At 43.4% G+C, this 24,641-nt stretch overlaps 12 protein-coding genes across 12 annotated transcripts; 6 read left to right on the top strand and 6 right to left on the bottom strand.

The window, feature by feature from the left end:
- The first annotated feature begins 6 nt into the window (after window positions 1-6).
- Window positions 7-945, top strand: V2V93DRAFT_370414 (uncharacterized protein). The gene has a single exon (XM_066910264.1). It carries the CDS (start codon window positions 68-70, stop codon window positions 608-610), a length of 543 nt encoding a protein of 180 aa, XP_066765182.1. The 5' UTR covers window positions 7-67; the 3' UTR covers window positions 611-945.
- V2V93DRAFT_370415 (Sodium/hydrogen exchanger family-domain-containing protein) lies at window positions 753-4,186 on the bottom strand. The gene is made up of 4 exons (XM_066910265.1): window positions 4,016-4,186; window positions 3,508-3,936; window positions 1,530-3,438; window positions 753-1,460 (listed from the first exon to the last, which is right to left on the bottom strand). The coding sequence occupies exons 1-4, from the start codon at window positions 4,137-4,139 to the stop codon at window positions 1,034-1,036; spliced, it is 2,889 nt and encodes a 962-aa protein (XP_066765183.1). The 5' UTR covers window positions 4,140-4,186; the 3' UTR covers window positions 753-1,033.
- A 1,154-nt stretch (window positions 4,187-5,340) lies between these two features.
- V2V93DRAFT_254961 (peptidase family M48-domain-containing protein) lies at window positions 5,341-7,366 on the bottom strand. The gene is made up of 4 exons (XM_066907134.1): window positions 7,204-7,366; window positions 6,054-7,110; window positions 5,928-5,993; window positions 5,341-5,869 (listed from the first exon to the last, which is right to left on the bottom strand). The coding sequence occupies exons 1-4, from the start codon at window positions 7,225-7,227 to the stop codon at window positions 5,688-5,690; spliced, it is 1,329 nt and encodes a 442-aa protein (XP_066765184.1). The 5' UTR covers window positions 7,228-7,366; the 3' UTR covers window positions 5,341-5,687.
- Window positions 7,264-9,179, bottom strand: V2V93DRAFT_370421 (uncharacterized protein). The gene is made up of 2 exons (XM_066910266.1): window positions 7,748-9,179; window positions 7,264-7,689 (listed from the first exon to the last, which is right to left on the bottom strand). Exons 1-2 carry the CDS (start codon window positions 9,107-9,109, stop codon window positions 7,510-7,512), a joined length of 1,542 nt encoding a protein of 513 aa, XP_066765185.1. The 5' UTR covers window positions 9,110-9,179; the 3' UTR covers window positions 7,264-7,509.
- Window positions 9,180-9,318: 139 nt separating this feature from the next.
- V2V93DRAFT_386626 (U3 small nucleolar RNA-associated protein 8) lies at window positions 9,319-11,776 on the top strand. The gene is made up of 3 exons (XM_066912275.1): window positions 9,319-10,111; window positions 10,163-10,654; window positions 10,707-11,776. The coding sequence occupies exons 1-3, from the start codon at window positions 9,377-9,379 to the stop codon at window positions 11,643-11,645; spliced, it is 2,166 nt and encodes a 721-aa protein (XP_066765186.1). The 5' UTR covers window positions 9,319-9,376; the 3' UTR covers window positions 11,646-11,776.
- Window positions 11,669-12,605, bottom strand: V2V93DRAFT_370427 (transcription factor e(y)2-domain-containing protein). Its single transcript, XM_066910267.1, has 3 exons — window positions 12,370-12,605; window positions 12,235-12,305; window positions 11,669-12,163 (listed from the first exon to the last, which is right to left on the bottom strand). The coding sequence occupies exons 1-3, from the start codon at window positions 12,432-12,434 to the stop codon at window positions 12,018-12,020; spliced, it is 282 nt and encodes a 93-aa protein (XP_066765187.1). The 5' UTR covers window positions 12,435-12,605; the 3' UTR covers window positions 11,669-12,017.
- Window positions 12,606-12,723: 118 nt separating this feature from the next.
- On the bottom strand, window positions 12,724-14,476 carry V2V93DRAFT_370429 (uncharacterized protein). The gene is made up of 6 exons (XM_066910268.1): window positions 14,156-14,476; window positions 13,561-14,101; window positions 13,365-13,505; window positions 13,206-13,310; window positions 12,986-13,144; window positions 12,724-12,916 (listed from the first exon to the last, which is right to left on the bottom strand). The coding sequence occupies exons 1-6, from the start codon at window positions 14,174-14,176 to the stop codon at window positions 12,861-12,863; spliced, it is 1,023 nt and encodes a 340-aa protein (XP_066765188.1). The 5' UTR covers window positions 14,177-14,476; the 3' UTR covers window positions 12,724-12,860.
- Window positions 14,477-14,805: 329 nt separating this feature from the next.
- V2V93DRAFT_370432 (P-loop containing nucleoside triphosphate hydrolase protein) lies at window positions 14,806-16,474 on the top strand. Its single transcript, XM_066910269.1, has 7 exons — window positions 14,806-14,944; window positions 14,993-15,220; window positions 15,284-15,390; window positions 15,449-15,657; window positions 15,715-15,798; window positions 15,859-15,933; window positions 15,991-16,474. Exons 2-7 carry the CDS (start codon window positions 15,162-15,164, stop codon window positions 16,087-16,089), a joined length of 633 nt encoding a protein of 210 aa, XP_066765189.1. The 5' UTR covers window positions 14,806-14,944; window positions 14,993-15,161; the 3' UTR covers window positions 16,090-16,474.
- A 73-nt stretch (window positions 16,475-16,547) lies between these two features.
- V2V93DRAFT_370437 (P-loop containing nucleoside triphosphate hydrolase protein) lies at window positions 16,548-19,916 on the top strand. Its single transcript, XM_066910270.1, has 4 exons — window positions 16,548-16,848; window positions 17,141-17,397; window positions 17,475-17,693; window positions 17,764-19,916. Exons 1-4 carry the CDS (start codon window positions 16,728-16,730, stop codon window positions 19,627-19,629), a joined length of 2,463 nt encoding a protein of 820 aa, XP_066765190.1. The 5' UTR covers window positions 16,548-16,727; the 3' UTR covers window positions 19,630-19,916.
- A 4-nt stretch (window positions 19,917-19,920) lies between these two features.
- On the top strand, window positions 19,921-21,580 carry V2V93DRAFT_370438 (TLC domain-containing protein). Its single transcript, XM_066910271.1, has 2 exons — window positions 19,921-20,348; window positions 20,412-21,580. Exons 1-2 carry the CDS (start codon window positions 20,015-20,017, stop codon window positions 21,398-21,400), a joined length of 1,323 nt encoding a protein of 440 aa, XP_066765191.1. The 5' UTR covers window positions 19,921-20,014; the 3' UTR covers window positions 21,401-21,580.
- Window positions 21,581-21,759: 179 nt separating this feature from the next.
- Window positions 21,760-23,619, top strand: V2V93DRAFT_370440 (uncharacterized protein). Its single transcript, XM_066910272.1, has 2 exons — window positions 21,760-22,030; window positions 22,099-23,619. Exons 1-2 carry the CDS (start codon window positions 21,818-21,820, stop codon window positions 23,410-23,412), a joined length of 1,527 nt encoding a protein of 508 aa, XP_066765192.1. The 5' UTR covers window positions 21,760-21,817; the 3' UTR covers window positions 23,413-23,619.
- V2V93DRAFT_370443 (ChaC-like protein-domain-containing protein) lies at window positions 23,470-24,638 on the bottom strand. Its single transcript, XM_066910273.1, has 2 exons — window positions 24,108-24,638; window positions 23,470-24,030 (listed from the first exon to the last, which is right to left on the bottom strand). Exons 1-2 carry the CDS (start codon window positions 24,472-24,474, stop codon window positions 23,633-23,635), a joined length of 765 nt encoding a protein of 254 aa, XP_066765193.1. The 5' UTR covers window positions 24,475-24,638; the 3' UTR covers window positions 23,470-23,632.
- Between the last annotated feature and the right edge of the window lie 3 nt (window positions 24,639-24,641).

Below are 24,641 nucleotides of genomic sequence, written 5' to 3' on the forward strand. Positions count from 1 at the left end.
CTCAGATCTCTTCTCTGTTTACTCAGTTTTCTACTCTGTTTATTTAGCACTTCTCTCTCTTGTAGAAATGGCCCTTCTGCACTTCCTGGCCATCCTTGCCACCTTCACAAGCCTCGCAGCTGCCTCCGTCCCTGTCACCCTCCACGCCGTTACGGGTAATCCATACCTATCGCACGTCGGGCTCTATGCGCTTCACGAAGGTGCCGGGACAAGCTACTTCTTCCTAGGCTCGCGGGGAGACTACAAGGGCGATATCTTGCACTACGACAGAGCAAACGGCTCTTTCCACACCGATTTTGCTCTTTCTACTCCTCCTTATTATCTCACCGTGCTCGACCACGTTGTCCAATTCACAGAGTCGCGCCCGGACTTTGGCATCAGCGTCACTCCAATGGGTCTGTTTTCTATCGCCGGCTCGACGAAGAACTTCTTTGCCTGCAAAGAAGACGTCATCCGTGATCCGTTTGGCTACTCCAGAAGTCACTACGTCGCCATGTATTTCCCTGCTGAGGTACCCGTCTCATGTGTACCGTTCTCCATCCGGGTCAAGAGCGTCACAGTACCTGTCGAAGAGCAGCAAGTCTTGCGTCGCGCGCGGAGGCAGTTTTAACGTTTGTTGTGTGTTCTTACGATTATCATCATGTTATGATCCTGGTTCGGATGGTAATGATATTGCATTGGCGTTTTGCTTCACTTGTTTGAAATGTTTATTTTGCATTTTCTATTACATTTACCTTGCATTTAAGATGTACTACAGAATCTTATAATTAATACCCAATTTCTCAACATATATCTTGCATTTAGAGAGTACTTCAGAAGCGTTATAAATTGACACACTTTATCTTATGAAATAGAGTTTTACAATTTTGAATTATCTTAATAAAATGAACCCCACTGAGCAAGTGATTCACCTGACGTGCCAGATAATGTTTAGTAGAATGGAAAGACAAAAGTAAACAATGCACATTTACTAAAAATAATAGAAAAAAAAAAAAAAAACGCCAATACATAACATCTATATTGATACAATGAATTACTTTGACCGCTTCACAGCTCCCCACGTAATACCCCTAGCGTTACCGCCTTGCGATATAGCATCGGCATTATTTTCATTCGTAGCTGTCGCAGAAGATGATGATGACGATGAGACAGAGGTGTTGGCCTGCGGGGGAGCTAATCCTAGCGCGGCCAAGCGACGACGACGTTCAATGTCTGTTTCGTCGGCGAAGGAGATGCGTGAGGGCGCTTCTTGCGAGCTACGACTTCGTGAGGTTGATGCACCACCATCGGAAGTATAGTCTTCGTCGTCTTCGTCGTCGTCGTCTTCTTCCTCTTCGTCGTCGTCATCATCGTCTTCTTCGTCATCGTAGTCGCCATCGTCATACTCGCCATTGGAATCGTCTTCCTCTTCCTCTTCCTCTTCATCCTCATTAGCAGCCTCTCCCAACGCGGCTAATCGTCTCTTGCGTTCCGCTGGCGTCTCCTCATCTTCCTCGTCCTCTGAAGTTCTCCTCAGTGCAGCTAATCTTCTCTTGCGCTCCGCTGGCGTCTCCTCATCTTCCTCGTCCTCTGAAGTTCTCCTCAGTGCAGCTAATCTTCTCTTGCGCTCCGCTGGCGTCTCCTCATCATCCTCATCAACATGTCTTGCGCTTTTCGGCGGGTGCACTGGTAATAAATCCTCATCCGCGCGTCGCTGCAAGAAATTCCTCGGCAAATCTTCCTTCTCAATTCCGCCAGCAGAGTTGGTCCCGGCACTACCTCCCACCGTCGAACCAGAAGAGCTAGCCGCTCCACGCGCTGAAGACGAGTCTATTCTCTGCATCTCTAGGTCTTCAAGCGTATGGATTCCCGCAGCTCCGGACGTCGTTTCAGAAGATGACGCCTGCGACGCGACTGGCCCACGACGTAAACCGACCCACGACAACGCACGGTCAAGACTGCTCTCACCCGGCCGCGACGCTCCGGTATGGTGTCGGTTAATATGGTATCGTCTAATCACTTCGCCTTCTTCGTTCTCGACTATGATCTCGTCATCTAATTGATACGCGATAGCCTGAGTGCGATGCTCATTATGCGCAGCCTCCACATCGCCATCTTCTTTTTGTTGATGTCGTCGTTGTCGCAGCAGTAGTTTGCGTTGACGACTAGCAAATGAGTCTTCAGAGTCGATCGGCACCAGCGGCTCATTCCACGCACTAGGCTTGCCGGACGAGCTATTAATAGTTGTCAACACTTCACCATTCTCATCTTCAACAATAAAGTTATCGCCTTCTTGATAAACGTTATGTTTGGCAGGATTTATCCGCTCCTCGATATCTTCCTCTAAGTTATTTTGAAGAAGTTCATCCGGAATTTCAGCGCCGGCGGGGAAATCGGCTGCTGAAATCTCGGTGGTCTTTTCTTTGCGCTTCCGCTGCGCCTTCCTCGACTTGCTTTTCTTTGGATGGGCCATCCGACCGACGGCCTTCGCGGGAGGCCGACGCAGTTCTTCACCTTCTGTCGTCGCAAGTCCTGCCGCATTGCGATGGAAGAGACGATTAATCGCGTCATTTTGCGTCGTCTCGACTTTTCGAAACGAAACACTCGTCGACGTATCTATCCGGGGCAATCGCTGTAACCACGATGGTCCGCTCTGGTTGCCGGTCGTGACCGACATCGTAATGGCCATCGTATTGAGGCGTTTTCCTAGCGTAAAGACCGCGATAGACGATCCGTGAACAATTATAGAAGCGATAATCATAAAAGAGACAATCGGCCATATTGTAGCCACAATCATGTAATTCTCTGATCCTTCGCCAGGTAATTCGGCCATCGGAGTCGGATCATCATGTTCTAGTTCTGCGCGGGCTAGAATTGCAATGAAGACGGCGCCGACACCAATAGGTCCAAAGTGGCCACAGAACAAGGCCTCACGCCAGGTTCTGATATCGGGAATGAATGGCTTCATGGCGAGCATGATTGGAATTCGGCGAAAGAGAATAATTAAAATTGCAATGATTGATAGTTTCCAAGGACTCAAGCCGAGTTCCGGCGAGTTGTAAAGATGCCAGGGCACTATCGAACCAAAGTAGACAAAGTATGCCAAGTTGAGTAAGAGATCAATAACGTTAGAGACATGCGACTCTTCAGTCTTGTGCGTGAACCATCCATCCCAAGCAAAAGCGGCACCGGCAGAGAACGCAACGAGTAAATCGTCAGTTCCGAGGATTGATCCTACGCCGGTACAGAAGAGCGCAAGAACGAAATAAAATACAAGAAATGACTCGCGATCAATAAGATTGTGTTTTTCGGCAAATTTAATCGCGTGCCGACCGCTGTATCCGATTAAGGCGCCCAGAAGGCAGCCAAATACGCATTCGTATAGTACGGTTAATGTTATCCAATGCTCTATGATTTTACCTGCTTGCCCTTCATATCTAATCAGATAAAGAGCAAGATCTAGAAAATAGGAGATTTAATAAGCACAAGATGAATATATGATAAAATGTAAAACAGTATTATACTCACAAACAAAAGGAAAGGCCATGCCGTCGTTACAGCCTGACTCTGCAGAGAGAATATTCCTCAAATGACCAGGCACACGCTTTGAGAATTTTCCTTTACCAACAACTGCCGAAGCAAGAACAGGGTCGGTAGCGGTTATACAAGCTGCGATGCAGAGCGCCTCGACCCAGCGTAGCGTAGGCACTAATTTCCAGATAAAGACAGAGGCGATGAGCCAACCAAACGTCATAACCGGCACAAGGAGCATAAACACCGACATCGCATGCCTGAGCATGTATTTTTTTGGCAGTTCGACCGCGACGGCAAAAATTTGCACGATCAACACGACGCGCGTAATTTCGAGGGTTATGAAGTCAACGTTTCCCCACGTTGCCGGATCGAAGAGGTTTGCTGCATATGGACCAAATATTACACCTGTGATGGTTGCGACAGCTGAAAGAAATGTTAGAATGACAAATTTCTGGCCTGCTAGACTGCATAAAGAGTGAAGTATTCAAAGAAAGGAACCTACTAGCTTCACCAATATAGAGCTTCTCTTTGACGAAGAGAGAGATGAGAGAGAATATGGTGGTAAAACCGCCAATAATGGCATACGCCAGATGTGGCTTGTCAATCCACAGTTGGTCCCAGGCCATTACAAGCTAAGTTGTGATGTATTGGAGAAGAAGGAGGGATGAGAGTGGAGACGAAGACGAAAAGAAGCCGACAAACATCGACGCTTTCCTGTTCGAGGCGCAGCGCCGCACGACCGCCCTGCCATAGTCTGGTTTAGAATCATGAGGGAGAATAAGATATCGAGATTAGTATTAGTTGGATATTGTAATTATTGATGCTAGCTACTGTTTTTTTCTTGTCAGTGGGATCTGTTAACTGAACTTTTTGCAAAGAAGAGTAAGCGGAGACTACTGAATACTGAATTGCTACTACTGATGAGTTCCAATCATCATGTCTTCAGCAACCTTGTTTGGCTGGTCTTTCTTTTCTTTTTATTAGTTCATATACGAAAAATTACTGCTGATAACGATAGCGTAGAAAGAATGGCGTGCTTTTCATAACTTGCTCCAATTGCCCTCTGTTATGGTTTCAGTGCCAAGAATACCGGGATACCCATATAGTAGTAAAGCAATAATTGTATTTTGTCCACTCATTAACTTCTAAGTATTTCTTGTTTGATCAAATATCTATTATTGCATCGTACGTTGAATAGTCATTCTTTCTCTATGCAGTGATGGCTTTGAGTCGCATGAGTGGTTCGGTCTGTGGAGAATCTGGCTTGGCAAACAGATATCTCCTGGTATCAGTTCTCCACTCAGTTTTTTCTTTGCAACGGATAGCTTCTGATATTAAGTCTCTACTCAGTTTTTCTTTGCAGCTGACAGCTTTTGATATGAAGTCTCCACTCAGTCTTTCTTTTATTCATTATATAGAATAGCAATAATCAACAAGTAATGCTTGTATTTATATCTGTATCTTGCCTTATCTATATGCAATGTACTGTACCAGTCAGTTACATTGTTGTTGATCATGTCTTTTGATACATATTCCCGGTTACCTTTCCTCGTCCGTCTCCGCGATTGGTCTAATCGTTTATGCTGAAATTGAACCAGAAACAGCATATCAGTCTATTACATGAGTAAGAAATTAGCACCTTCTTTTTTTGTCTTATCTCTTGTCTTTATCTGTGCTCCCGCCTGCTCTACAAGACCAAATCATCTTTCCTAGTCATTCACATAATCCCAAATTTGTCGACCTTTTCCCGCAGATGTGTTTTCTGCTTGTCAGCAAATATTTCTTGTCCTGAACAATCGCTTGTCCATCGCCTCTAACAAACTTTGGCGATCATTGAATGCATGACGTCATTCGTTTTGAAAGAGCCCTTCTCCTTTCCTTTTCAGTAATACTATTGCTATCCTCACACTGGCTGACTTTCAAATCACCATTATCATATTTCTAGTAATCAGTTACAACTATCAATTTAACATATGACACACGTTAGTAAAGTCTATATTCTCATTTATTTGTATTAGAAGCACAGAGCCGCACGCAAAGTCATTCTTCAGTCGCCGCACTGTGCTTTATGCTAAAAAAACCTAGAATATTTTAGACTATTTACACACAAACAAACAGTTTACTCTCAGATTTTTTTTCTTCATAGTGTATAGCCTAGCATTTAATAGAACATCTTATTCCTCTTTCTTTGCGCTCTTCCATCCGAGTGCACTTAATCGCTCAGGTAGAATTGGATGCGAGTAATGGTAGCTGCTATACAACCAGTCCGCGTCCATCGTGCTCAAATTTTGAATGTGAAGCTTGATCAGCGCATTGCAAAGATCCTCGGCATAGTTAAGTTTAACTGCAAACGCATCTATACATTATCTTGTTAGAGAAAAGCAGCGAGTATATAAAATCATATTGCGACTAACCGGCTTGATACTCAAACTTGCGACTCAACACACTCATGCTGTATTGCAACAAGCTGTTCAACGGAGCTGCATAACGTCATTAGTAACATTTCTTGCAAGAGTGGCTGTATATATGAAAGCGCTTACTCAAAATATCACCAAACAAGATAAAGCCAATCATTACCGGCATCTGCGATCCGAAGCCGAAGCTCTGATAAAGAGACTGATTTTTGATAAACACCGAGAACGCGACAAATAATGAAAAAATGTACGCTTGGTTAATCAACAAGAACTGCGTAGTATGCGATAAACTCCAATGTCCCAACTCATGAGCAAGTACAGCCACAATTTCAATTGGCTCAAATTTCTCGAGGAGAGTGTCATAAATCACAATTCGCTTAGCCCAAGGCAATCCGTAAAAGTAAGCATTACTATGTGCAGATCGTTTGGATCCATCAATTTGGTAGACTTCTCGCAAAGGAAACTTGAGTTTGGCGGCTAGATTCTCGACTTCAGTCTTGACTTGGCTTTCTTTCATCGGAGTAACTTTGTTGAATAGTGGTTCAATAACAATCGGATAAACGGTGACCATAAATAGCTGAAACACAAACGCAAAGACCCAGAGATAGTAAAAGAAATTGGCACCAAAGTAATCAACAATCTTCAGAAAAGCAGCTATCAAAGGTCCTCCAATCACAGCGGTAAGAATCTGACCTTTAATAAGATCGGACGCAAAAAGAGACGGTGTTTGCTTGTTAAACCCAAACTTCTCTTCAAGTACAAATGTAGAGTAGATTGATACTGGAAGTGAAATCAAAGTCGAAAGAATATTGTATCCAAGGAAGAACGTGACTGATTGAGTGACCACACCAGAAAATCGAGCAGGAGCATACAACGAAACTAAACTTCCAGCAACATTCCAAAATTTGGGCAGTACATCTGCCAAGATTACAGCAGTGTCAATTATCGAGGAATAAACACTACTCACAAATCCAAACTCTGCCTTCGCTCGCCCATACGTCTGAGTCTTTGTAAATGTTTCTTGATCTATGGCTCCTTCAAGAGTCTTGGGCGGTGTCGTGCGTTTGAGAACCTGATATTGACGATAGCTTAAATACGATTCAAAGGCAAATTTAGTTGCTGAAAATCCAAGAACAAGATATTTCCAGTTGAATCCAGGCTTGTCGAGTGCAGCCGCCAGGGACTGTCGATCCAATATTGTCAGCAATTTATCATTTATTTGAATTTATTTATAAAATATCTCCAATAGTAAAAACAGCGTCTAAATATTACTTACCGGAAGAAATCCAGCGAGACTCATTATTGCAAATACTGTTCTAATGAGTATTAGCTAGATCAGGAGTATTGTGTAACAAAAAAACATCGTAGTCGCGGCTAGTCAGACTAAACCATAACTTTGGCACCTAGCCCTGATATTCACTATAATCGCTCTTACTACTTCCATTCTCACTTTTAAGCAGTATTGATTAATGAATACAATTTGTTGCATTGTTGCATAAATAATGATTTTATTTCAAAATTACACAAATCCTGTGAGGGCGCATAAATAAGAGTAAAGCGCCATTACTACTGCTCTTAATGATCATGATACATTCTCATACTCCATCAGCAGATCCATTTTCACCTCATCAAAGATTTCCGCAGCATTCGGATTAATCAATTGAACAAAATCCCGTAGCGACGGCTGCTCTACCGCATCAATCGATGTACTTGCGATTAGTCGCGCGAGTGCATCTCTGAGGACCTGGCCGTCTGGCACATACTGTAAATCACGAACCAGATTAGCATCACGCTATGTTATTAGAAAACAAAAAACTCACCGGTTCGGATTCTTTCACCACCAACGAGCTCGCTTGAGGGGCCAGTAATGTTCTACTATTTACTTGATCAGCGTTTCGCTCTCCCTGTCCATCTAACGGTAGAGCAATCTTAGACTTAGGAGCTAGCCGGCATTGTGCATCAGCAGGCAAATCAAGTAAATGGTGGACTCTCAGGTGTCTTAACAAATTCTTGGTTGAAGATGAATCCATCGAATAGCTCACTCCGCAATGCTGCCCATTTGTATTAACTGTACAAAATGCTCTATTCATTTTCAAGTCTTTTTTGAAGAATTTCCAAGCAATTGATATTCTATTCGTTCGTGAACTCGGTAGATCATCATTCATTAAAGTCGATAGTTTGGACGCAAAAGGACAAGGATTCAATGTAGTTTCAGGAGTCGCGGATGACAACGTATGAACTGGCAAATGCTGTGACTGAGGTGATATGATTTGAGAATCTTCAGAACAGTTTGAAGCTTCTTCCAGTTTATCTACCACTATCTCAAACGGAAACAGCCATGAATGAGCTCTCTGCAGATGACGAAGCAGATTCTTCGTCGATCCATGTGGATCGTTTGCGTATGAGATATTACACTTGCGCTCAAGGTGACCCAAAACCATTTCTGCTCGACATACAAGCCTGCCAGTCTCTGCATCATCTTTGAAAAATTTCCGCACAGTAGAGGGCTTTAAAATCCCGCGCCCACGACGCCGACTGGAACTCTGATCTAGGGCGACAACCTCAGGTTCAGCTGGTGTAACCGCCTCTAAACAGCCAAATGCCTGGGGAGCAGATACATCAAGTAAAAAACTATGGTGGCGTGAGATGTGGCGAAGAAGATTCTTTGTCGAACCAGACGAATCAAGAGTGTATGTGACTCCGCAAAGACGAGTCGCTACTCCGCGTCCAATCGGAACCTTGCACATTGCCTTTTTTTCTTCTGGACGTTTATCAAAGTATTGCCAGACTATAGATCTCATTCCGTCTGACTCAGAACGCCTAGTTGTCTGTTGTGCGGGCCGAGACAGGGTCCTTTCCACTGACTTTGATAGAAAGTCGAGTCCGCCATCAAGTAGCTCAGCGTGATCTTTCTGGAGGTGGTAAAGCAGATTGGTCGTTAAGCCGGGAGCACTAATGACATATATTTGCCCACAGGTATGTGCGTAGGATCCTCTGCCAATAGACGCTTGGCATACCAGACGATTAAATACCTCGTCCACGGAGTAGAACCGGTGGATTATCGACTGCACCGATAAGTGATGCTGCATTAATGACGACTGTTGCGAAGTGACTTCGTCTGTGGGCTCTGTCATGTTGGAAATATCTGCTAAAGAGGCAGCCGGAGACAAAGAGCGCAGCATCTGTTTATATTGCTTTCCTCTGCTAACCTGCTTTCTAAAAATGATGAGTGACTATTTGTTACATGTTTCCATTTTCTTCCTCCTAGTATTCGCACTATAATCCACTTACACAAATATTTACGTAATATTCAGGGGTAAACCTAAACCAGCAAATCCAGAAACGACTCCCAATTTTTTTTCTCTCCGAGAATTATTTCATTTTCACGCAGCAAATAGCAAAATAAAAAGCGCAGCTCTCGTTGCTGTTTGCATATCATACACTTACTAATGTCGTTAATATCTCAACCATACACAATATACACACTTCCAGCTATTTCTGGTGCAAATAAAGCAACCTCATTCCACGTTTCGTCGCCGAAATCAAGTACCATCGATCTAGCTGTCTCAGCGGCAGGTATTTCTCGTCATATTTTGCGACCGGCTCCACGGCTTGTCTCTTCGGTTGCTATATCTCCTCTAGCGGAAATACTGTGTCCAGTCATTGTTCTTGAAAGTCAAAAAAAAAATACTGGTGTAGTTGTATTCGCGGCCATTCGTGAGCGCAAGCGTACGGTATATCTGAGAAGAATAGAGGAAAATGGAGAAGTGACTGAGCTTGAATTGCCGGGTGGGACTATTTCTGCTTTGAAAATGATTAGCGAAAATGTTGTAGCCGTTGTATACAAGGGCGGCAAGATTTCAGCTTACAGACTGGTAGATACAGTTATCAGTGACGAAGCTGAAGACAGCGAGATGGTTGACGAAGATGAAGAGAAAGATGAGCAACCTTTGTTAGACGCTAAATATCGACGGGAATTCCAGTGCCTTTGGGATATCAAGCCCTACGACAGTAAGGAAAATGAAGTTATTTTCTATGATTTTTTTAGTTCGGGTTCAGATCTATTTTTATTACTTGTCTGCCGCTCAAGCGCTGATGCAATCGATGTGCGCAAATTTCAAATATTTGCCACTGATGCTGTGCAATCAGATCAATGGAATCTTGTGTTAAAGAAGCAGCCAAATGTAAGACTATAGAGCTTGATTTTGTGTGGTTAAATATACTAACTATTGCAGGAACTCGTTCAATACCACGAGTCTGGCGTCCTGTTTGTTCTTTCCGGAACTTCTCTCGAAGCTATCACTATTCCTGGCCTAATTCACACTTCTGTTGATCTTGCTCCCTTTTTGTTAGATCAGACTCGAGATAAGAAGCTCTCTAAAAAACATCACAAGTCGTTTTCAAGTTCTGCAGAACAACTCTCATTCGTGCCTTCTGGAAAATCATCTGTACTGCTATCAACCGGATCCTCGCTGTTGCTAATCAACTGGCAATACAAAACCGTTATGGCATCACTTGAACAATCAGAAGCGAGCGAGACTTTTGTTGAGTTAAAATTATTAAAGCGCGTTGGGAAACGAACGGCTATCGGAGTTTCTAAAACTGGCCAGGTGCAGGTTATCACATTTGCGGTGGGATCTGGAAAGCTTCTGGAGTGTTTTACTGGTAATGTGAAGACTATTCCAAAGCAAAACAGCGACAAGTCTCTTCTTGCTGATATATTATTTGTAAGTATTTCCATGATACCTTTTATGGCTTTTCTAATATTATTTTTTTTAGAACCGCGAAACTGTTTCTAAAAAATACAAAGAGCTGGCAAAAGAGGCATATTCAATGTCTTCCGCCGAATTTAACAAAGTTGCCTCACAAATCAAAACTCTGCGGTCGAAAGGCGACGTAGCGGGGTTCAATTCGCGCGTATTTTTATACCTCACTAATCAAGATCGATGGTACGATGCTGACGAGACTGCGCCAAATGTTCGAGATAAATCGGTTCTTGCTTCGTCTCCGTATTACGACGCAAAGACTGCGTTGCAAGTCGATGCTGAGCTTATAAGCGCTATCGCTCATTCGATTTTCGTGACAAAAAATAGTAGAGTCAAATTGAGTGATGAGTTTATTCCACGACTGACATTGGGTTATATTCTTAGTCACCCGCTATTACCGGTCGGAGGCCTGCCCGGTCTTCTTTCCGCTTTAGAGGAATATGATGTTCAATTTTTGCTGACGTCGCTGAATATGACGCAAAGTCTTCCAATTTCTGAAATCGTGGCAATTTTAGTTTCCACGCTGACAAAAAAATCTAGAGAATCTAAAGTTTATGCCGATATTATTCGACAATCAGTTTTAAGACTTGAGCATGATTTTTCGTATCGTTCAATTGTCAGAACAATTAGTGTTAACTATACAATTGCCGAAATTCAAGCAGCACTTGAAGCGTTACTTGCTTTTATCTCATCTGCAAAATCAGATGAATCAGAGGAATTTGACGTGTATCATATTTTATCATGTTTTGTTGATGCTGCTGGATTATTTTCATTACAACCTGATATACTTGACAAAACGTCGAAGTTGGTTGAACAACAGATAACAGATATACAAGGACGAATTGAAGTTTTGGAGATAGTTGATTCCGCACTTGAATGGTGCCGAGCAAAAAAGTTGAACAAGAAGAACAAAAAGTTTGCTGGTGTACCAGCTATTCGTGCTAGAAATTGAGTGATTTTAATCTTTTTATCAATGCGGAAAGAATTTAAACTGTTTCGTCTATTTACAAATTCATAACTCCTTATAATTCGTCACGTTGAGTACATTACCGATTGAAATGCTTTTTTTTTCACAAAATAAACATGAAACGTAGCTGATCTATGCACGTATAAAAAATGCTAACGAAAAAAGAAAGGTATAAGTAAAATAAAATAACACCATCTGCCAAATACTAGAGAAATCCACCTATGATGAAGGCGTAAAACATTTTACGCAGAATTCCATAGGAGCCAAATATTCAAGTCTCTATGCACAAAAAACAAAACAAAAAAGAAAAACAAAAACAAAAACAAAAAAAAAAGGAAATAGAATAAAGACGTTTTCTCATTTCTCAACAATTCCATCAAGAAAATTCTTGATCATGTTCAATACATCAAGCTTGATTTCGTCGGGAACGGAATCAAGAGCTTTGGGTTCAATGTCATCGACAAGTTTGTCGAAGTTTGGGTTATCCTGAAAACGGAGTTTTTCTGTTTTAAGGTAGAAAAGAAAAACAGTTAGTGAAATCGAGTATTTAATGTATATAAAGACAAATAATTACCTGAAGCAAGTTGGTTGACTTGATCATACCATCCTGATTCAACCAACTTTTGCCTCAAATGTGTCGAAATTCTAAAACAACATTAGCAAATAAATACCACCACTTTAATAAAATAGAAAAAAAGAATAAACAAACCTTTCGTATTCACCAGACTCTACTAATTTTTGATGTACTTTTGCTCGGATCTGAGAGTCAGCCATCCTTGTTATTTCTCACTTTTCTAATTCCGCAAAGACAAAGTACGAAGCAGCCAGATGACTATACGTCCGTTTTCAAATTCCACACTGCAGATATTGCTTATATACAAATTATCCGCCCGCGATAAATCCTTTGTTTCCGATATAAACGTATGAACTTGTCCGAAATGCGACTGATTCAAGTTGAATGGGGTGCTCGATTGCGTGTGCTCAGTCTTCAAACCGGAACCTAAACCCGTGCGGCTCGATTTGTAACTGATCTGATGGTAAGTCTGTCTACAATTCGAATAGTGCAAGAATAAGAGTATTAAAGAATATATATTTGGATAGGTACAGTAATGCAATTAGATTCATACAAAAAATTGTGATAGAGAGGTGATAGACAAGCACTGATGGTCAAAATAAAAGGACAAAATAGATCATAAAACATCACCGAAGAGTAAGAATCTCCGTCATAAACTGCTCAAAATTGATTCGGACTGTGCCTATGATTTGAACGAATAGAATAATCAGCATAAATTCAGCATCATATTTATGATACAAGAAGAGCCTACCTGAAGAGTCCGGGCCGTATTTGTTGAAGTTCGCAGATAAATGCAAAAGCATTACACACGATTGGACAAATAAATCAAAAGTCATAAAATCATTATCACGTTTAACGAATGACTGGAAAATAAATTTAGTGAATTCTGGCGTGAGATTGTATCCAAAAGCTAAAGTTAAAGCCTTGTTAAAATTGAAAGCCGAATTATAAGAATAAAGAAAAGTGAATACCTTTCAGGGCAAGATCAAACTCTTGAAGTGAAATCGTAAACGTATGATCAAGGTCAAACTCTTTGAATCGCTCTTGCCATTTAGAAAGATAGTCCCATAGCCGCTCTGATTTTATTTAAATAAGTAAAAATTACAAAATGAATACAAAAAGGTACGAACCAAATTCTTGCACATTAATCGTGCCAGATCTGTCAGAGTCAAACATTTGAAACATCAGTTTGACTGTTGCAGGGTCAAATTTCGAACGATCAAAATTTAGAAGCGCGCTTCGTAATTCACGTTCGGAAAGTCTACCATTGTCTGAGAGTGGCATTAGTAGTTGTCAATTTTTATTTTATTGTAGCAATCCACTTACTATTAACATCTACACTTCTGAATATTTGTCTTACAGAATCAGCAGGAGCGGGAGTTGGTGCTGGAGGTGGCAGTATAGGCTTAACAGAAGGTGGTCTCTGCTGGAATGACTGCGGAGGGCCAGGTCTTTGCTGCGACTGCGGGGGATACGCTTGGTATTGCTGTTGTTGCTGCTGTGATTGCGGTCGCCATTGTTGATCTTGATAGTTGTTTACATGGCTTTGAGGATGACTTTGGTAATTGGAGTACGGTTGTTGGGATTGCTGCGCTGGATGTCGAGATTGCTGGAATTGTTGCGCAGGCTTCTGTTGCGGCGGATACTGTTGCTGCGGATACTGCTGCTGCTGATATTGCGGTTGATACTGCTGTTGATGCTGCTGAGATTGATGATGTTGCTGTTGCTGATGAAGAGGTGGTTTCTGCTGCTGTGGTCTAGCGTGTTGACCAGGATGCTCATGTGAACGATGCGAGACCTGCCTAGGATGAGTTGATTGAGGTTGAGGTCTTGTCTGCTCATGGTATTCAGCCGGGGTAGGCATCGGCTATACGAGTAGATTAGAAAAGCGATCAAAATTTTCCTTACACGAAATACTCACAGGAAGTCCATCGCTCGACATTCTCGTTGATGGTTAAGAACAGATCAATAAAGCAGCAAAGTTAAAAAGAGAGAGTTAGAAGAAGATGATGAGGTTAAGTCTTTAAATGCTCGCTAGTAAATGTAGCTGCGGCTGCAGACTGGACGAGGCGCGGCTGGGCTGAGTTTATACACGCGTCTGCTATTGCAGCTTGTGCAGTTTGTGCTTCGCTATAGCTATTCAGAAATAAAAAAACAAGAAAGAAATCCAAAAAGCGGAAATCATTCAAAGAAAACGAAGTAAGAGTGGAGAAATCAATGCTGCTGTATTTCCAGTTTGCGCCAATCCTATTTCCAAGTCGACCCTGACTTGTCCCTTCGCTCCAGCCGCATATCTCTACAATACCCTCATATAATATTGTATATGGTATTATATAATATATGTACTTTAGTTACGTAATATATAAATCCGCTAAATTTGGCAGATAAATTGGTTATAGTAGATTTATTTAATCAGCGTAGATCCGTTACTATTTAAAACTACTCTGAAGCAATTTGCTGTAACGCAGCACGGTGGATACGGGATACTAATTGAGGCAGGGCGCGTCGCAAAATAGTAAACAAAACACGCTGCGTTGGTTCGTGCATCCCTGTCACACTTCATCCGTTCCTTCTCTGCTCTCTTCTCCTTTGTTTACCTTTTCTAACTCTGGCCCCACGCGTATCTGCTTATTTTTTGGTTCTTTATCTTGCTGTCTATTGCGTAGGCTTGTTCAGATTCGCTTCCTCTGTCTTAGTTTCACTGCTGCGCGTAAGTGGCTGCTGTTTGTAGGTCAATTTTCTTTCTGACTCTTTGTAGATGCCGTTACCAGTTAAGGCGCGTCATTGACTTCATTTTTCCTCGAACTTGGCTAGTTTCCTGTTCGCGGCTCATTATTTGACGACAGTCTTACGCTCTTGTGCCATCGATTGTCTGCAACTGCTGCTGCTGCTGCATTTTGCTGCTACCTCATAACTGTTTCGTAACGATGTCGAGCTCGTCATCTTCACAGTACGTCACCGAGAACAATAATTCCAGAAAGAATGCGTATGTTTCTGCCGTTGTGCTGTTGAACTTTGCGTCGTTTCTGTGCTGACTTTACTTTTTTAGTGTTGTGATAAAAGTTGGCATGATTGGAGACGCGCAGATTGGCAAGACATCGTTGATGGTAAAATATGTCGAGGGCAGCTTCGACGAAGACTATATACAGACATTAGGTAATTTTATTTTTTGTCATTTTTCTTTCAATAATATTTGTATTGACTTCTGCTTTAGGCGTCAATTTTATGGAAAAGACGATATCGATCCGAGATACAGATATAACATTCTCGATTTGGGATTTGGGTGGCCAACGAGAGTTTGTCAATATGTTGCCTCTTGTATCAAATGATGCTGTGGCAATCCTATTTATGTTTGATTTAACTCGCAAATCAACTTTGAATTCGATAAAGGAGTGGTACAGGCAAGCAAGGGGGTTCAATAAGGTATGTTGCAATAGTTCGCCGTGGCAGTTGGATCAGAGGATAGCTAACACTCGATAGACTGCAATCCCATTTTTGGTGGGAACAAAATATGACACATTTGCTCTCTTCCCTCGCGAGGACCAAGAGGAAATTACGAAGCAGGTTAGTTTTGATTACGCCTAGAAAGAATATTCATGAATACACATTGACTGTTAAATCTAGGCTCGACGATTTGCAAAGGTTATGAAAGCCAGCCTGATATTTTGTTCTGCAAGCCATTCTATCAACATTCAAAAGGTACAGTATTCTGTTAACTGATTTGCTTTCGAGCAACTGAATCTGACTTGTTTTTAGATTTTCAAAATTGTGCTATCAAAAGCTTTTGACTTAAAATGTACAATTCCTGAAATCACGGCCGTCGGCGATCCCTTGTTAATCTACAGGGACGTCTGAATCTCATATATACAAAAATTTCTCTTTTTGGAAACCTGTTACCTTTTGATTACATGTTTCTGTTGGTTTTGGTTTGAGTAATTTGATTGCATAATTCGTTTAACTTGGGTACTTTTTTATCTTTGCTTTCATTAATTCATCATTTTAAGTGCTTTATATATTTTTGGAATCTCTTTTTTTTTTTTTGTTGATATACCACAGATACTCGAATATATTTTGTGTTTGGTACTTTTGCTGAACGCAGTCAGTTTCTCGATTCCGAATCCACGGTCGCCACGGCTGCCGCTCTTTTTACTAGAGTCTTGACTAGGATCTTGACTGAAATTTGTAATTTGACTACACAGACAATCAAGACATTCTAGAATACTCTTGTTCATAAACAAACCTAGACAATCAAGTCTTGCAACAGAATGGATTACTCAGGTCATGTATGCGTTACCCGGAGCAAGTACAGTAAGCAAGTCCGGCTGTTCTGTGGCCTTCCGACGACACCTGGCTTTACTCTCCACTCTCCCTCTCTCCCAATCATCACCACCCTTGTCTATCTCGCACCCTTCTCTCTACCCTCGGTCGACTTCCCAATCTTATTTTTTGATCCGTAGCAAACATCTGATATCAGTCCCTGCCCGATCTTAATCATGTCCTCCGAATCCCCCGAGAAGAAGCACCACGCTAATCTCGCCGATGCCTCTGGTGCTGAGCAGTCAAAGGAGGACGCCACCGCGACCGCCATTCTCCGCAAGAAGAAGAAAGATAATGGTATTGTCCTTTCCTTAGTTACTTATTTGTCTGCTTCTCCTGCAGTGTTCTGCTTCGGGATCTGATAGCATCGGGTGAATGGATGCCTGCTTGAGACGTGGTGATAGCGATGTGGGGTCATCCTCTTCTATGGCGACATACTCTTCCTGTCTCCCGTATTCACTCGTGCTCCATCGTATCTGGGGTTCGCTATCTAATATCTCCTGGATATGATTGATTGTCAAACGACCCTATCTTCCTACCTGCAGATCGGCTCTCAGTCTTAGAAATACTAACACTTTCTTTTCTATAGCCTTGATCGTTGACGATGCCGTCAATGATGACAATTCCGTCATCACACTTTCTCCCAACACTATGGATCTCCTCCAATTCTTCCGTGGTGATGTCGTTATCGTCAAGGGAAAGAAGAGGAAGGATACCGCATTGATCGTGCTCGCCGACGAAGAGGTTGAGGACGGCGTTGCGCGCGTCAATCGCGTCGTCAGAAACAACCTCCGCGTCAGATTGGGTGATATCATCACCGTTCACGCATTCCCCGGTATTAAATACGTATGTTGTTAATTCGCTTACTATCATCCTTTGCCACTCAAAATCTGATCACGAGACTGACGATCGTATTAATTTAGGCCAAAAGAATCTCCTGCCTGCCTATCGCCGACACTGTCGAGGGCATCACTGGATCGTTGTTTGATGTTTACTTGAAGCCATACTTTTTGGAAGCCTACCGACCCGTTCGGAAAGGTGATCTTTTTACTGTGCGCGGTGGAATGCGACAGGTCGAATTCAAGATTGTTGATATGGAGCCATCAGACTATGGCATCGTCGCACAAGAGACCGTCATCCACGTAAGTTGTCTTCTTTTTTTTTCAATCATTTTTATAAATTTTGTTAACTAATCGGATTAATATATTACAGTGCGAAGGCGAGCCTATCAACAGAGAAGACGAAGAGAATAATCTCAATGAGGTTGGATATGATGACATTGGTGGCTGCCGAAAGCAAATGGCTCAGATTCGTGAACTTGTTGAGTTGCCTCTTCGCCACCCGCAGTTGTTCAAGAGCATTGGTATCAAACCGCCGCGCGGAATTCTCATGTTTGGTCCTCCCGGAACGGGCAAGACGCTCATGGCTCGTGCTGTTGCGAACGAGACTGGTGCTTTCTTCTTTCTGATCAATGGTCCTGAGATTATGTCGAAGATGGCCGGAGAGTCCGAGAGCAATCTTCGCAAGGCGTTTGAGGAGGCCGAAAAGAACGCACCGGCAATTATTTTCATTGATGAAATTGATTCTATTGCGCCTAAGCGTGACAAGACCAATGGTGAGGTTGAGAGACGCGTTGTTTCTCAACTTCTGACATTGATGGACGGTATGAAAGCGCGCGCAAATGTTGTTGTCATTGCGGCGACTAACAGACCTAATGCGATTGATCCTGCACTTCGTCGATTTGGACGATTCGATCGTGAGGTTGATATTGGTATTCCTGATCCTACTGGACGACTTGAGATTTTGCGTATTCACACAAAGAACATGAAGCTTGGTGATGATGTTGACCTTGAGACGATTGCGGCCGAGACTCATGGATATGTTGGATCTGATTTGGCTTCGCTGTGCTCCGAGGCTGCCATGCAGCAGATTCGTGAGAAAATGGATCTTATTGATCTTGAGGAGGAGACTATTGATGCTGAGGTTTTGGACAGCTTGGGAGTGACGATGGATAACTTCCGATTTGCTCTGGGTGCCTCGAACCCTTCTGCGCTGCGCGAGACTGTTGTGCAGAGCGTCAATGTGACTTGGGACGATATTGGAGGATTGGACAAGGTCAAGCAGGAACTCAAAGAGACTGTGGAATACCCCGTGTTGCATCCCGAGTCGTATGCCAAGTTTGGATTGTCGCCATCGCGAGGAGTGTTGTTTTATGGACCTCCTGGAACTGGTAAGACATTGCTTGCCAAGGCAGTTGCGACCGAAGTTTCTGCGAATTTCATTTCTGTCAAGGGCCCTGAGTTACTTTCGATGTGGTTTGGAGAATCCGAGTCCAATATCCGGGATATCTTTGACAAGGCGCGTGCAGCGGCACCTTGTGTAGTGTTTTTGGATGAGTTGGATTCGATTGCCAAGTCGCGTGGAGGGTCGATGGGAGATGCCGGTGGAGCGTCAGACCGAGTAGTGAACCAGCTCTTGACGGAGATGGACGGTATGGGCGCGAAGAAGAATGTATTTGTGATTGGAGCTACGAATCGGCCTGATCAGATTGATCCCGCTTTGCTTCGTCCAGGACGACTTGATCAGCTGATTTATGTGCCATTGCCCGATGAGGAGTCACGTCTCTCCATTTTGAAGGCGCAGTTACGAAACACTCCTCTTGAGCCAGGTCTGAACTTGCGAGAGATTGCGCAGATCACGCACGGATTTTCGGGAGCCGATTTGTCATACATTGTGCAGCGGGCGGCGAAATTTGCAATCAAAGACAGCATTGTCGCTGCCGAGGCCGCGGAGAAGGAGGCTGGAGAAGAGGATATTGCGATGGAAGATCCGGTTCCGTATGTGAATAAGAGCCATTTCGAGGAGGCTATGATTACAGCGCGACGAAGTGTTAGCGATGCGGACTTGCGTCGGTACGAGGCGTATGCGAATACGTTGCAGATGTCGCGGGGTGGATTTGGCAATTTCCGTTTCAGCAATGATGAGGCAGAGGCCGCTGCTGCCGCGGGCGGTACTACTGTTGAGAGTCAGTCTGCAGCCTTTGGAGCCGAGGAAGGAGACGATGATTTGTATAATTAGACGTCTTTTCATTTTCTATTTCGATTTTTTCATCTGCTTTTGAATTATATGAAGAAGTATGACGACTTAAGAATAGTTGATTTTGTTTTGAGAGAGTATTTGTTTTTATGTTTTGTATTGAAAGTGAAGTTATTAGTAAAGTAGTATTATAAGTTTTATAGCGATCTCGAATGAATTACGTCATTTATTTACTGCATTATTTGAAGGAGTGAGTGTAAGTAATGAAAGGGTTTTGTGTAACTATCAAAACAAATAACGCCGAAAAGAAAAAAATAGGTAGACTCGAGTAGAGCCAAATATACTCGACTAGCTGCAACGACGACAAATCAGATCTAACAGAAAGAAAACCCGAATTGAATAGTATTATCTAAAAATAAAAGAAAGAATGGTTGAGGATACAAATTCCGATAGGGTTGAGAAACCAGCGGTTGTGCGATCGCGAACGTCGTCGGTTGGACAATTCACACTTGGCGACACTGCGCCGGGCTTATCTACGATGTCACCCACAAAGACGCAGTTGCGTGGAAGTCTGAATCGGCAGCGGGCATTGTCGAAAGGCGATAGTGAGACGACAGCGGGAGGTGACAGTGGAGTGAAGCGAGATGCAGGTGGTAGTGCTTCTTCGGAATTGGAATCTGTGGGAGGTCAGGAGAAAGGTATTGGTGGTGTCATGAAGACGTGGATGACTTTCCGCGAGGTGATTTATCGCAAGACGTGGGGTGTGTATTGTGCATCATTTATTGAGTGTGAGTTTTAGAGGCTAACAGAGAGAATGATGTTAGTGCTGCCGTTGCTGTTGCTGCTTATTCCGCCGACGCTGTTTGCGGCGTCAAACGACAAAAGTCCTGCGAATCCGCTTTACGGGATGCTATTCTCCTCGTATCGAATTGAGCCCGAGCAAGAAGGCGGAGTAGTGATGTACGGTAAAGGCAAGAAAGACTTCTTGTTTGTAGGATACTACATGATTGTGCTGAGTTTTGTGCGGGAGTTCGTGATGCAGCAGATTCTCGAGCCACTTGCACTATGGAATGGACTCAAGCGCGAGGGAAAGATCAAGCGATTTATGGAGCAAACGTATGTGATTTTTTACACTGGGATCGTTGGACCGTGGGGATTAGCAATTATGCATCATATGCCGCTGTGGTACTTTGAGACGCGGCCGATGTACGAAACGCCGCATCTTTCTCATGAACTTGACTTCAAGCTGTATTATTTGCTACAGGCGGCATTCTGGGGCCAGCAGTCGGTTGTGTTGATGTTGCAACTTGAGAAGCCGCGCAAGGACTTCAAGGAGCTTGTGTTTCATCATATTGTTACAATCGCGCTTATATTCTGCTCGTACCGATTTCACTTTACGTGGATTGGATTGGAGATTTATATCACGATGGATCTAAGTGATCTTACGCTGGCGATAAGCAAGACCTTAAACTATCTCAACCACTGGTTCACTGCACCGTTCTTTGTGATTTTCACGTGCTCGTGGATATACTTGCGGCACTATCTCAATCTGCGAATTCTTTGGAGCGTTGCCACAGAGTTCCGCACAGTGGGAGACTTCACTTTGAATTGGGAGACGGAGCAGTACAAGTGCTGGATCTCGCAGTACATTACGTTTGGGCTGCTGCTTGCGCTGCAGCTGGTGAATCTGTACTGGCTGTTTTTGGTGCTGCGCATTGCCTATCGACTGGTATTTAAAGAGCAGTTGCGCGACGACCGTAGTGATGATGATGAGGAGGAGGAGGAGGAAGAGGATAAGAAGAAGAATGAATAAGAGTGATGATGACTTACTGATAAGAGCGGGCGGGATAAGCGAGGGAGCTGAGTCGAGTTCCTGGTTCCTGCGCCAGCCGCGGGAGCTATAATTAGCACGAGCAGAAGTAGTATATTAAAAATACAGGCACGTCTTATTGTATTATATTCATTAATATAAAAGGATACAGAAAGATCGATCGAATGAGGATCAATGATTATATCGTATTATACTCCAATGAATATATGCGAAACACTGATAGCTTAGATACTTCAAAGTATTATTACTAAGTAATCTGCGACGTCACCGTGCGGCGTACTCGCGTTGCTATACTTAGCATAACCGCCTCTTTCTAGCTTCACATCTTTCTCTTTCCTTCACTCTCCTAATACCTCTCTACTCTTATCCTTTTTACTTTTTCTCTTCTACGTCTCTACTATGGGAAGACGAAAAATATCAATTAAGCCTCTCAAAGACGAGCGCAACCGCTCAGTCACATTCCACAAACGCAAAACAGGCCTTTTCAAAAAGGCCCACGAGCTCAGCGTGCTCTGCTCAGTCGACATCGCAGTCATCATTTTTGGCAACAACAAAAGACTCTACGAGTTCTCGTCTTGCGATACTCATCAGTTAATCGAAAGATACAACAATGTACGTCTCTTCCTATTACTCTTTGCTAATCGATTCCCTGCTCATATCACGCCCTTCTCGACTTGTAGACTACCCTCCACGAGTCAAAAGGGCCTGCCGATTTCAACAAAAACCCAGACCTTACCGATGACGATAATTTCTCAGAAAACGTTTCCCCCGAACCGCCTGAACACAAGCAGATCATTCCCGACTCGCAAATGCAGCCTTCGCTGTCAGACGGAGTTGGTATGGCAGCCGCCGTGCTCACCTCGTACTCTGGAGGTGCTCGCCACCAGAGCCAGCCGCCACCGCAACCACAACTGCAACCACAACCACATCCACATCCACATCCACATCCACATCCACATCCACAGCAAGATCGTTATTCATTTTATTACTCTCGTAACCCGCCGACTCAGTATGCTGAATACTACTCTAGTGTCGCCGACCAGCGTTCGCAGACTGTGCCACCGCAGTTCGGCTACGATCAGCAGTCCTCTCTGGTCTCCAAAGCGGCTCCTTCCTCTCGCTTTCAATCCGTCTCAGGCGATAGTCCACAGACAAGCTACCCTCCTGTAGATGCTACTCCCGGTACTTCTACTATGCGTCCCAAGCTCAAACTGAGAATCCCCCCCGAGAGCAGTGATCAACAGCAGCAGCAAAAAAAACAGGAAGATCAACAGCAAGATCAACAACAGCAACAACTACATTCTCAACAGCAGCAGCAATCAAATATCAAATCTGAGCCATCTTCAGACTCGACAGCTTCCGCTACAAATTCGGCTCCGCCGCTCTCAGCTCATAAAGAACTCTCTTCTCCCGTCGTTCTCTTACCTCCGCCTTCTCCCTCTACCTATCTCAACTCGAACTCGCTTAGCGGACCTGGAAACCCTTTTGCTCGACCTCAGGCTTTAAATACTTCCTCTTCAAGTCACGGTCTTTTCCCACCGGCCGCGTCTGGTTCTTCGCAGCAGCAGCAGCTGCTGCTGCCGCAGTCCTCTCAGGGTATCTCGTCAAATTTTCCCACCACTTCAGCCACTCTCGCGCAAAACCGTGAACAGACTCCTGTCTCTGCGCTACCTTCGCGTTATATCTCTGATCTTTTACCATCGCCTTCAATGTTTTCCGCGCCTGCTGACTGGGGTATGCAATACAGTGCCAAGAACGGTGTAATGGGACAGGATTTGCTTCCTAGTCCGTTGCAATTCCATACTCCGGTCGTATTTTCCGCCGCGCAGTCTTTTAATCGTGATCGAGCTTCTGCCGTCGAAAGATCCGGTGCGGCGCAATTCGGAGAACCGCCGATTGAACAGGGTAGTAGCAGCGGATCAAATTTAAAGAGGCGAGGATGGAGTGATGAAGACGATCCCGACAATCCAGTCGAGAAACGCACAAAGACATGAGGTCGTATACTTTTTTTTTAATTGTAATTTTTATTCTGTATATACTTTTTTTTCAGCTTTCTGGCTCGTCATATTTGCATCTATTGTTTTTGTTTATAATAGTTTTGGATTATGACCAATGTTTTTTTTTCTGGCGTTTCTTTTTTGTGTGACTAATCAGTACATAGTAGAGCCTAATATAATGCTAATAGATAGTAAACAAAAAAACTTATTGTGCAAATCATATGTCCTGCTCACTTGTCCTATATATTTCTTCAGCTTTTTTCACTCTAGCGACGAGGTCAACAACATGGAAATCCTGCTCAACAACCCCATTCTGTTCATGTAATTCCTGCAATGCTCCTTCTAATTTATACAAATACTCTTTATTCTCCCCAGACGGTCCTTTCGAAATACATATCAGCCTCGCCAACGCATCAAGGTCATCTTCGACTCCAGCAAAGGCATGGTTATCCGGTGTACCTATATATACTATCGATGGAATCTGTATTGCCTCACCCGTAGTCTTGTCGACAGAGTGTACAGGTACAAGGTGTACTGTGTAGCCATTCTGCTCACGCAAATCGAGTGCAGCTGATACGACAGGCACTTGCTCTGGTATTATCTTGTAGGCAACCCCTATAATTCAGTCCGCCACAGTTAGCATTCCATTCGCGTCCGTATTTTGCTTCTTGGTATATTTAAGGATATATTACCGTATGTCCGACACTCTTCACGCTCATATGCGGCATGCGGATCCCGCGTCGCAATCCCATTCCTCCAAAACTCCCGCTCAATTAATGTGACAACCCGTCCAGGCGCATCAGGTGTTCCCCGATGATCATGCGACATTTGCCAGAATCGCCGAACATACCCGGTAATATATCCAGCCACAGCTTTCTCAACTCCTGGCGGCGGTTTGAAAATAAGAGAACCGTATCCAAAAATCCAGAACTCTTCATGCCCAACTTGCCTCACGGGATCGGTTAATTTCAGTGCTATCGTTGTTATTTTTTGGTGGTGTATTGTGGCGTCGGGGCTGCTGGAGCATGTTGTTGACGATAAAAGTTGAGCTGGCGACATTACTCAGTCCGAAATTAAAAGCAAAGAAAAAATCAAAGAAAGAAAAGAAAATTTATAGCTATTTAGAAAAAAGAAGTATAGCTCTCTGCTCTATTTTATTGACTGAACTGTTTCGTCCATTATAAACACCGAATGACGCGATCAAGAATTACGCGCGGCTTATTCTA

The sequence above is a fragment of the Kockiozyma suomiensis genome, assembly GCF_038497685.1.
Source record: "Kockiozyma suomiensis strain NRRL Y-17356 unplaced genomic scaffold V2V93scaffold_8, whole genome shotgun sequence".
Taxonomy (NCBI): domain Eukaryota; kingdom Fungi; phylum Ascomycota; class Lipomycetes; order Lipomycetales; family Lipomycetaceae; genus Kockiozyma; species Kockiozyma suomiensis.

Bases quoted from the DNA above. Each gene is read 5' to 3' on its own strand.
- V2V93DRAFT_370443 (XM_066910273.1), bottom strand. From the start codon at position 24,474: ATGTCGCCAGCTCAACTTTTATCGTCAACAACATGCTCCAGCAGCCCC. The intron at 24,031-24,107 runs GTAATATATCCT...ACTGAATTATAG, and splicing joins TGAAGAGTGTCGGACATACG to GGGTTGCCTACAAGATAATA.
- V2V93DRAFT_370437 (XM_066910270.1), top strand. From the start codon at position 16,728: ATGTCCTCCGAATCCCCCGAGAAGAAGCACCACGCTAATCTCGCCGAT. The intron at 16,849-17,140 runs GTATTGTCCTTT...TCTTTTCTATAG, and splicing joins CAAGAAGAAGAAAGATAATG to CCTTGATCGTTGACGATGCC. The intron at 17,694-17,763 runs GTAAGTTGTCTT...AATATATTACAG, and splicing joins CACAAGAGACCGTCATCCAC to TGCGAAGGCGAGCCTATCAA.
- V2V93DRAFT_370440 (XM_066910272.1), top strand. From the start codon at position 21,818: ATGGGAAGACGAAAAATATCAATTAAGCCTCTCAAAGACGAGCGCAAC. The intron at 22,031-22,098 runs GTACGTCTCTTC...CTCGACTTGTAG, and splicing joins TAATCGAAAGATACAACAAT to ACTACCCTCCACGAGTCAAA.
- V2V93DRAFT_370414 (XM_066910264.1), top strand. From the start codon at position 68: ATGGCCCTTCTGCACTTCCTGGCCATCCTTGCCACCTTCACAAGCCTC.
- V2V93DRAFT_370427 (XM_066910267.1), bottom strand. From the start codon at position 12,434: ATGGCTGACTCTCAGATCCGAGCAAAAGTACATCAAAAATTAGTAGAG. The intron at 12,306-12,369 runs GTTTGTTTATTC...ATGTTGTTTTAG, and splicing joins GAGTCTGGTGAATACGAAAG to AATTTCGACACATTTGAGGC. The intron at 12,164-12,234 runs GTAATTATTTGT...ACCTTAAAACAG, and splicing joins AGTCAACCAACTTGCTTCAG to AAAAACTCCGTTTTCAGGAT.
- V2V93DRAFT_386626 (XM_066912275.1), top strand. From the start codon at position 9,377: ATGTCGTTAATATCTCAACCATACACAATATACACACTTCCAGCTATT. The intron at 10,112-10,162 runs GTAAGACTATAG...TAACTATTGCAG, and splicing joins TGTTAAAGAAGCAGCCAAAT to GAACTCGTTCAATACCACGA. The intron at 10,655-10,706 runs GTAAGTATTTCC...TATTTTTTTTAG, and splicing joins TTCTTGCTGATATATTATTT to AACCGCGAAACTGTTTCTAA.
- V2V93DRAFT_254961 (XM_066907134.1), bottom strand. From the start codon at position 7,227: ATGAGTCTCGCTGGATTTCTTCCG. The intron at 7,111-7,203 runs GTAAGTAATATT...TTGGATCGACAG, and splicing joins GTCTCGCTGGATTTCTTCCG to TCCCTGGCGGCTGCACTCGA. The intron at 5,870-5,927 runs GTTAGTCGCAAT...GATAATGTATAG, and splicing joins CAAGTTTGAGTATCAAGCCG to ATGCGTTTGCAGTTAAACTT.
- V2V93DRAFT_370438 (XM_066910271.1), top strand. From the start codon at position 20,015: ATGGTTGAGGATACAAATTCCGATAGGGTTGAGAAACCAGCGGTTGTG. The intron at 20,349-20,411 runs GTGTGTATTGTG...GAATGATGTTAG, and splicing joins GATTTATCGCAAGACGTGGG to TGCTGCCGTTGCTGTTGCTG.
- V2V93DRAFT_370415 (XM_066910265.1), bottom strand. From the start codon at position 4,139: ATGGCCTGGGACCAACTGTGGATTGACAAGCCACATCTGGCGTATGCC. The intron at 3,439-3,507 runs GTGAGTATAATA...CCTATTTTCTAG, and splicing joins CATGGCCTTTCCTTTTGTTT to ATCTTGCTCTTTATCTGATT. The intron at 1,461-1,529 runs AAGATTAGCTGC...GGAACGCAAGAG, and splicing joins ACGCCAGCGGAGCGCAAGAG to ACGATTAGCCGCGTTGGGAG.
- V2V93DRAFT_370432 (XM_066910269.1), top strand. From the start codon at position 15,162: ATGTCGAGCTCGTCATCTTCACAGTACGTCACCGAGAACAATAATTCC. The intron at 15,658-15,714 runs GTATGTTGCAAT...AACACTCGATAG, and splicing joins AAGCAAGGGGGTTCAATAAG to ACTGCAATCCCATTTTTGGT. The intron at 15,934-15,990 runs GTACAGTATTCT...ACTTGTTTTTAG, and splicing joins ATTCTATCAACATTCAAAAG to ATTTTCAAAATTGTGCTATC.
- V2V93DRAFT_370429 (XM_066910268.1), bottom strand. From the start codon at position 14,176: ATGTCGAGCGATGGACTTCCT. The intron at 14,102-14,155 runs GTGAGTATTTCG...CTACTCGTATAG, and splicing joins TGTCGAGCGATGGACTTCCT to CCGATGCCTACCCCGGCTGA. The intron at 13,311-13,364 runs GTTCGTACCTTT...AAATAAAATCAG, and splicing joins GATTAATGTGCAAGAATTTG to AGCGGCTATGGGACTATCTT.
- V2V93DRAFT_370421 (XM_066910266.1), bottom strand. From the start codon at position 9,109: ATGCTGCGCTCTTTGTCTCCGGCTGCCTCTTTAGCAGATATTTCCAAC. The intron at 7,690-7,747 runs GTGAGTTTTTTG...CGTGATTTACAG, and splicing joins TGGTGAAAGAATCCGAACCG to TATGTGCCAGACGGCCAGGT.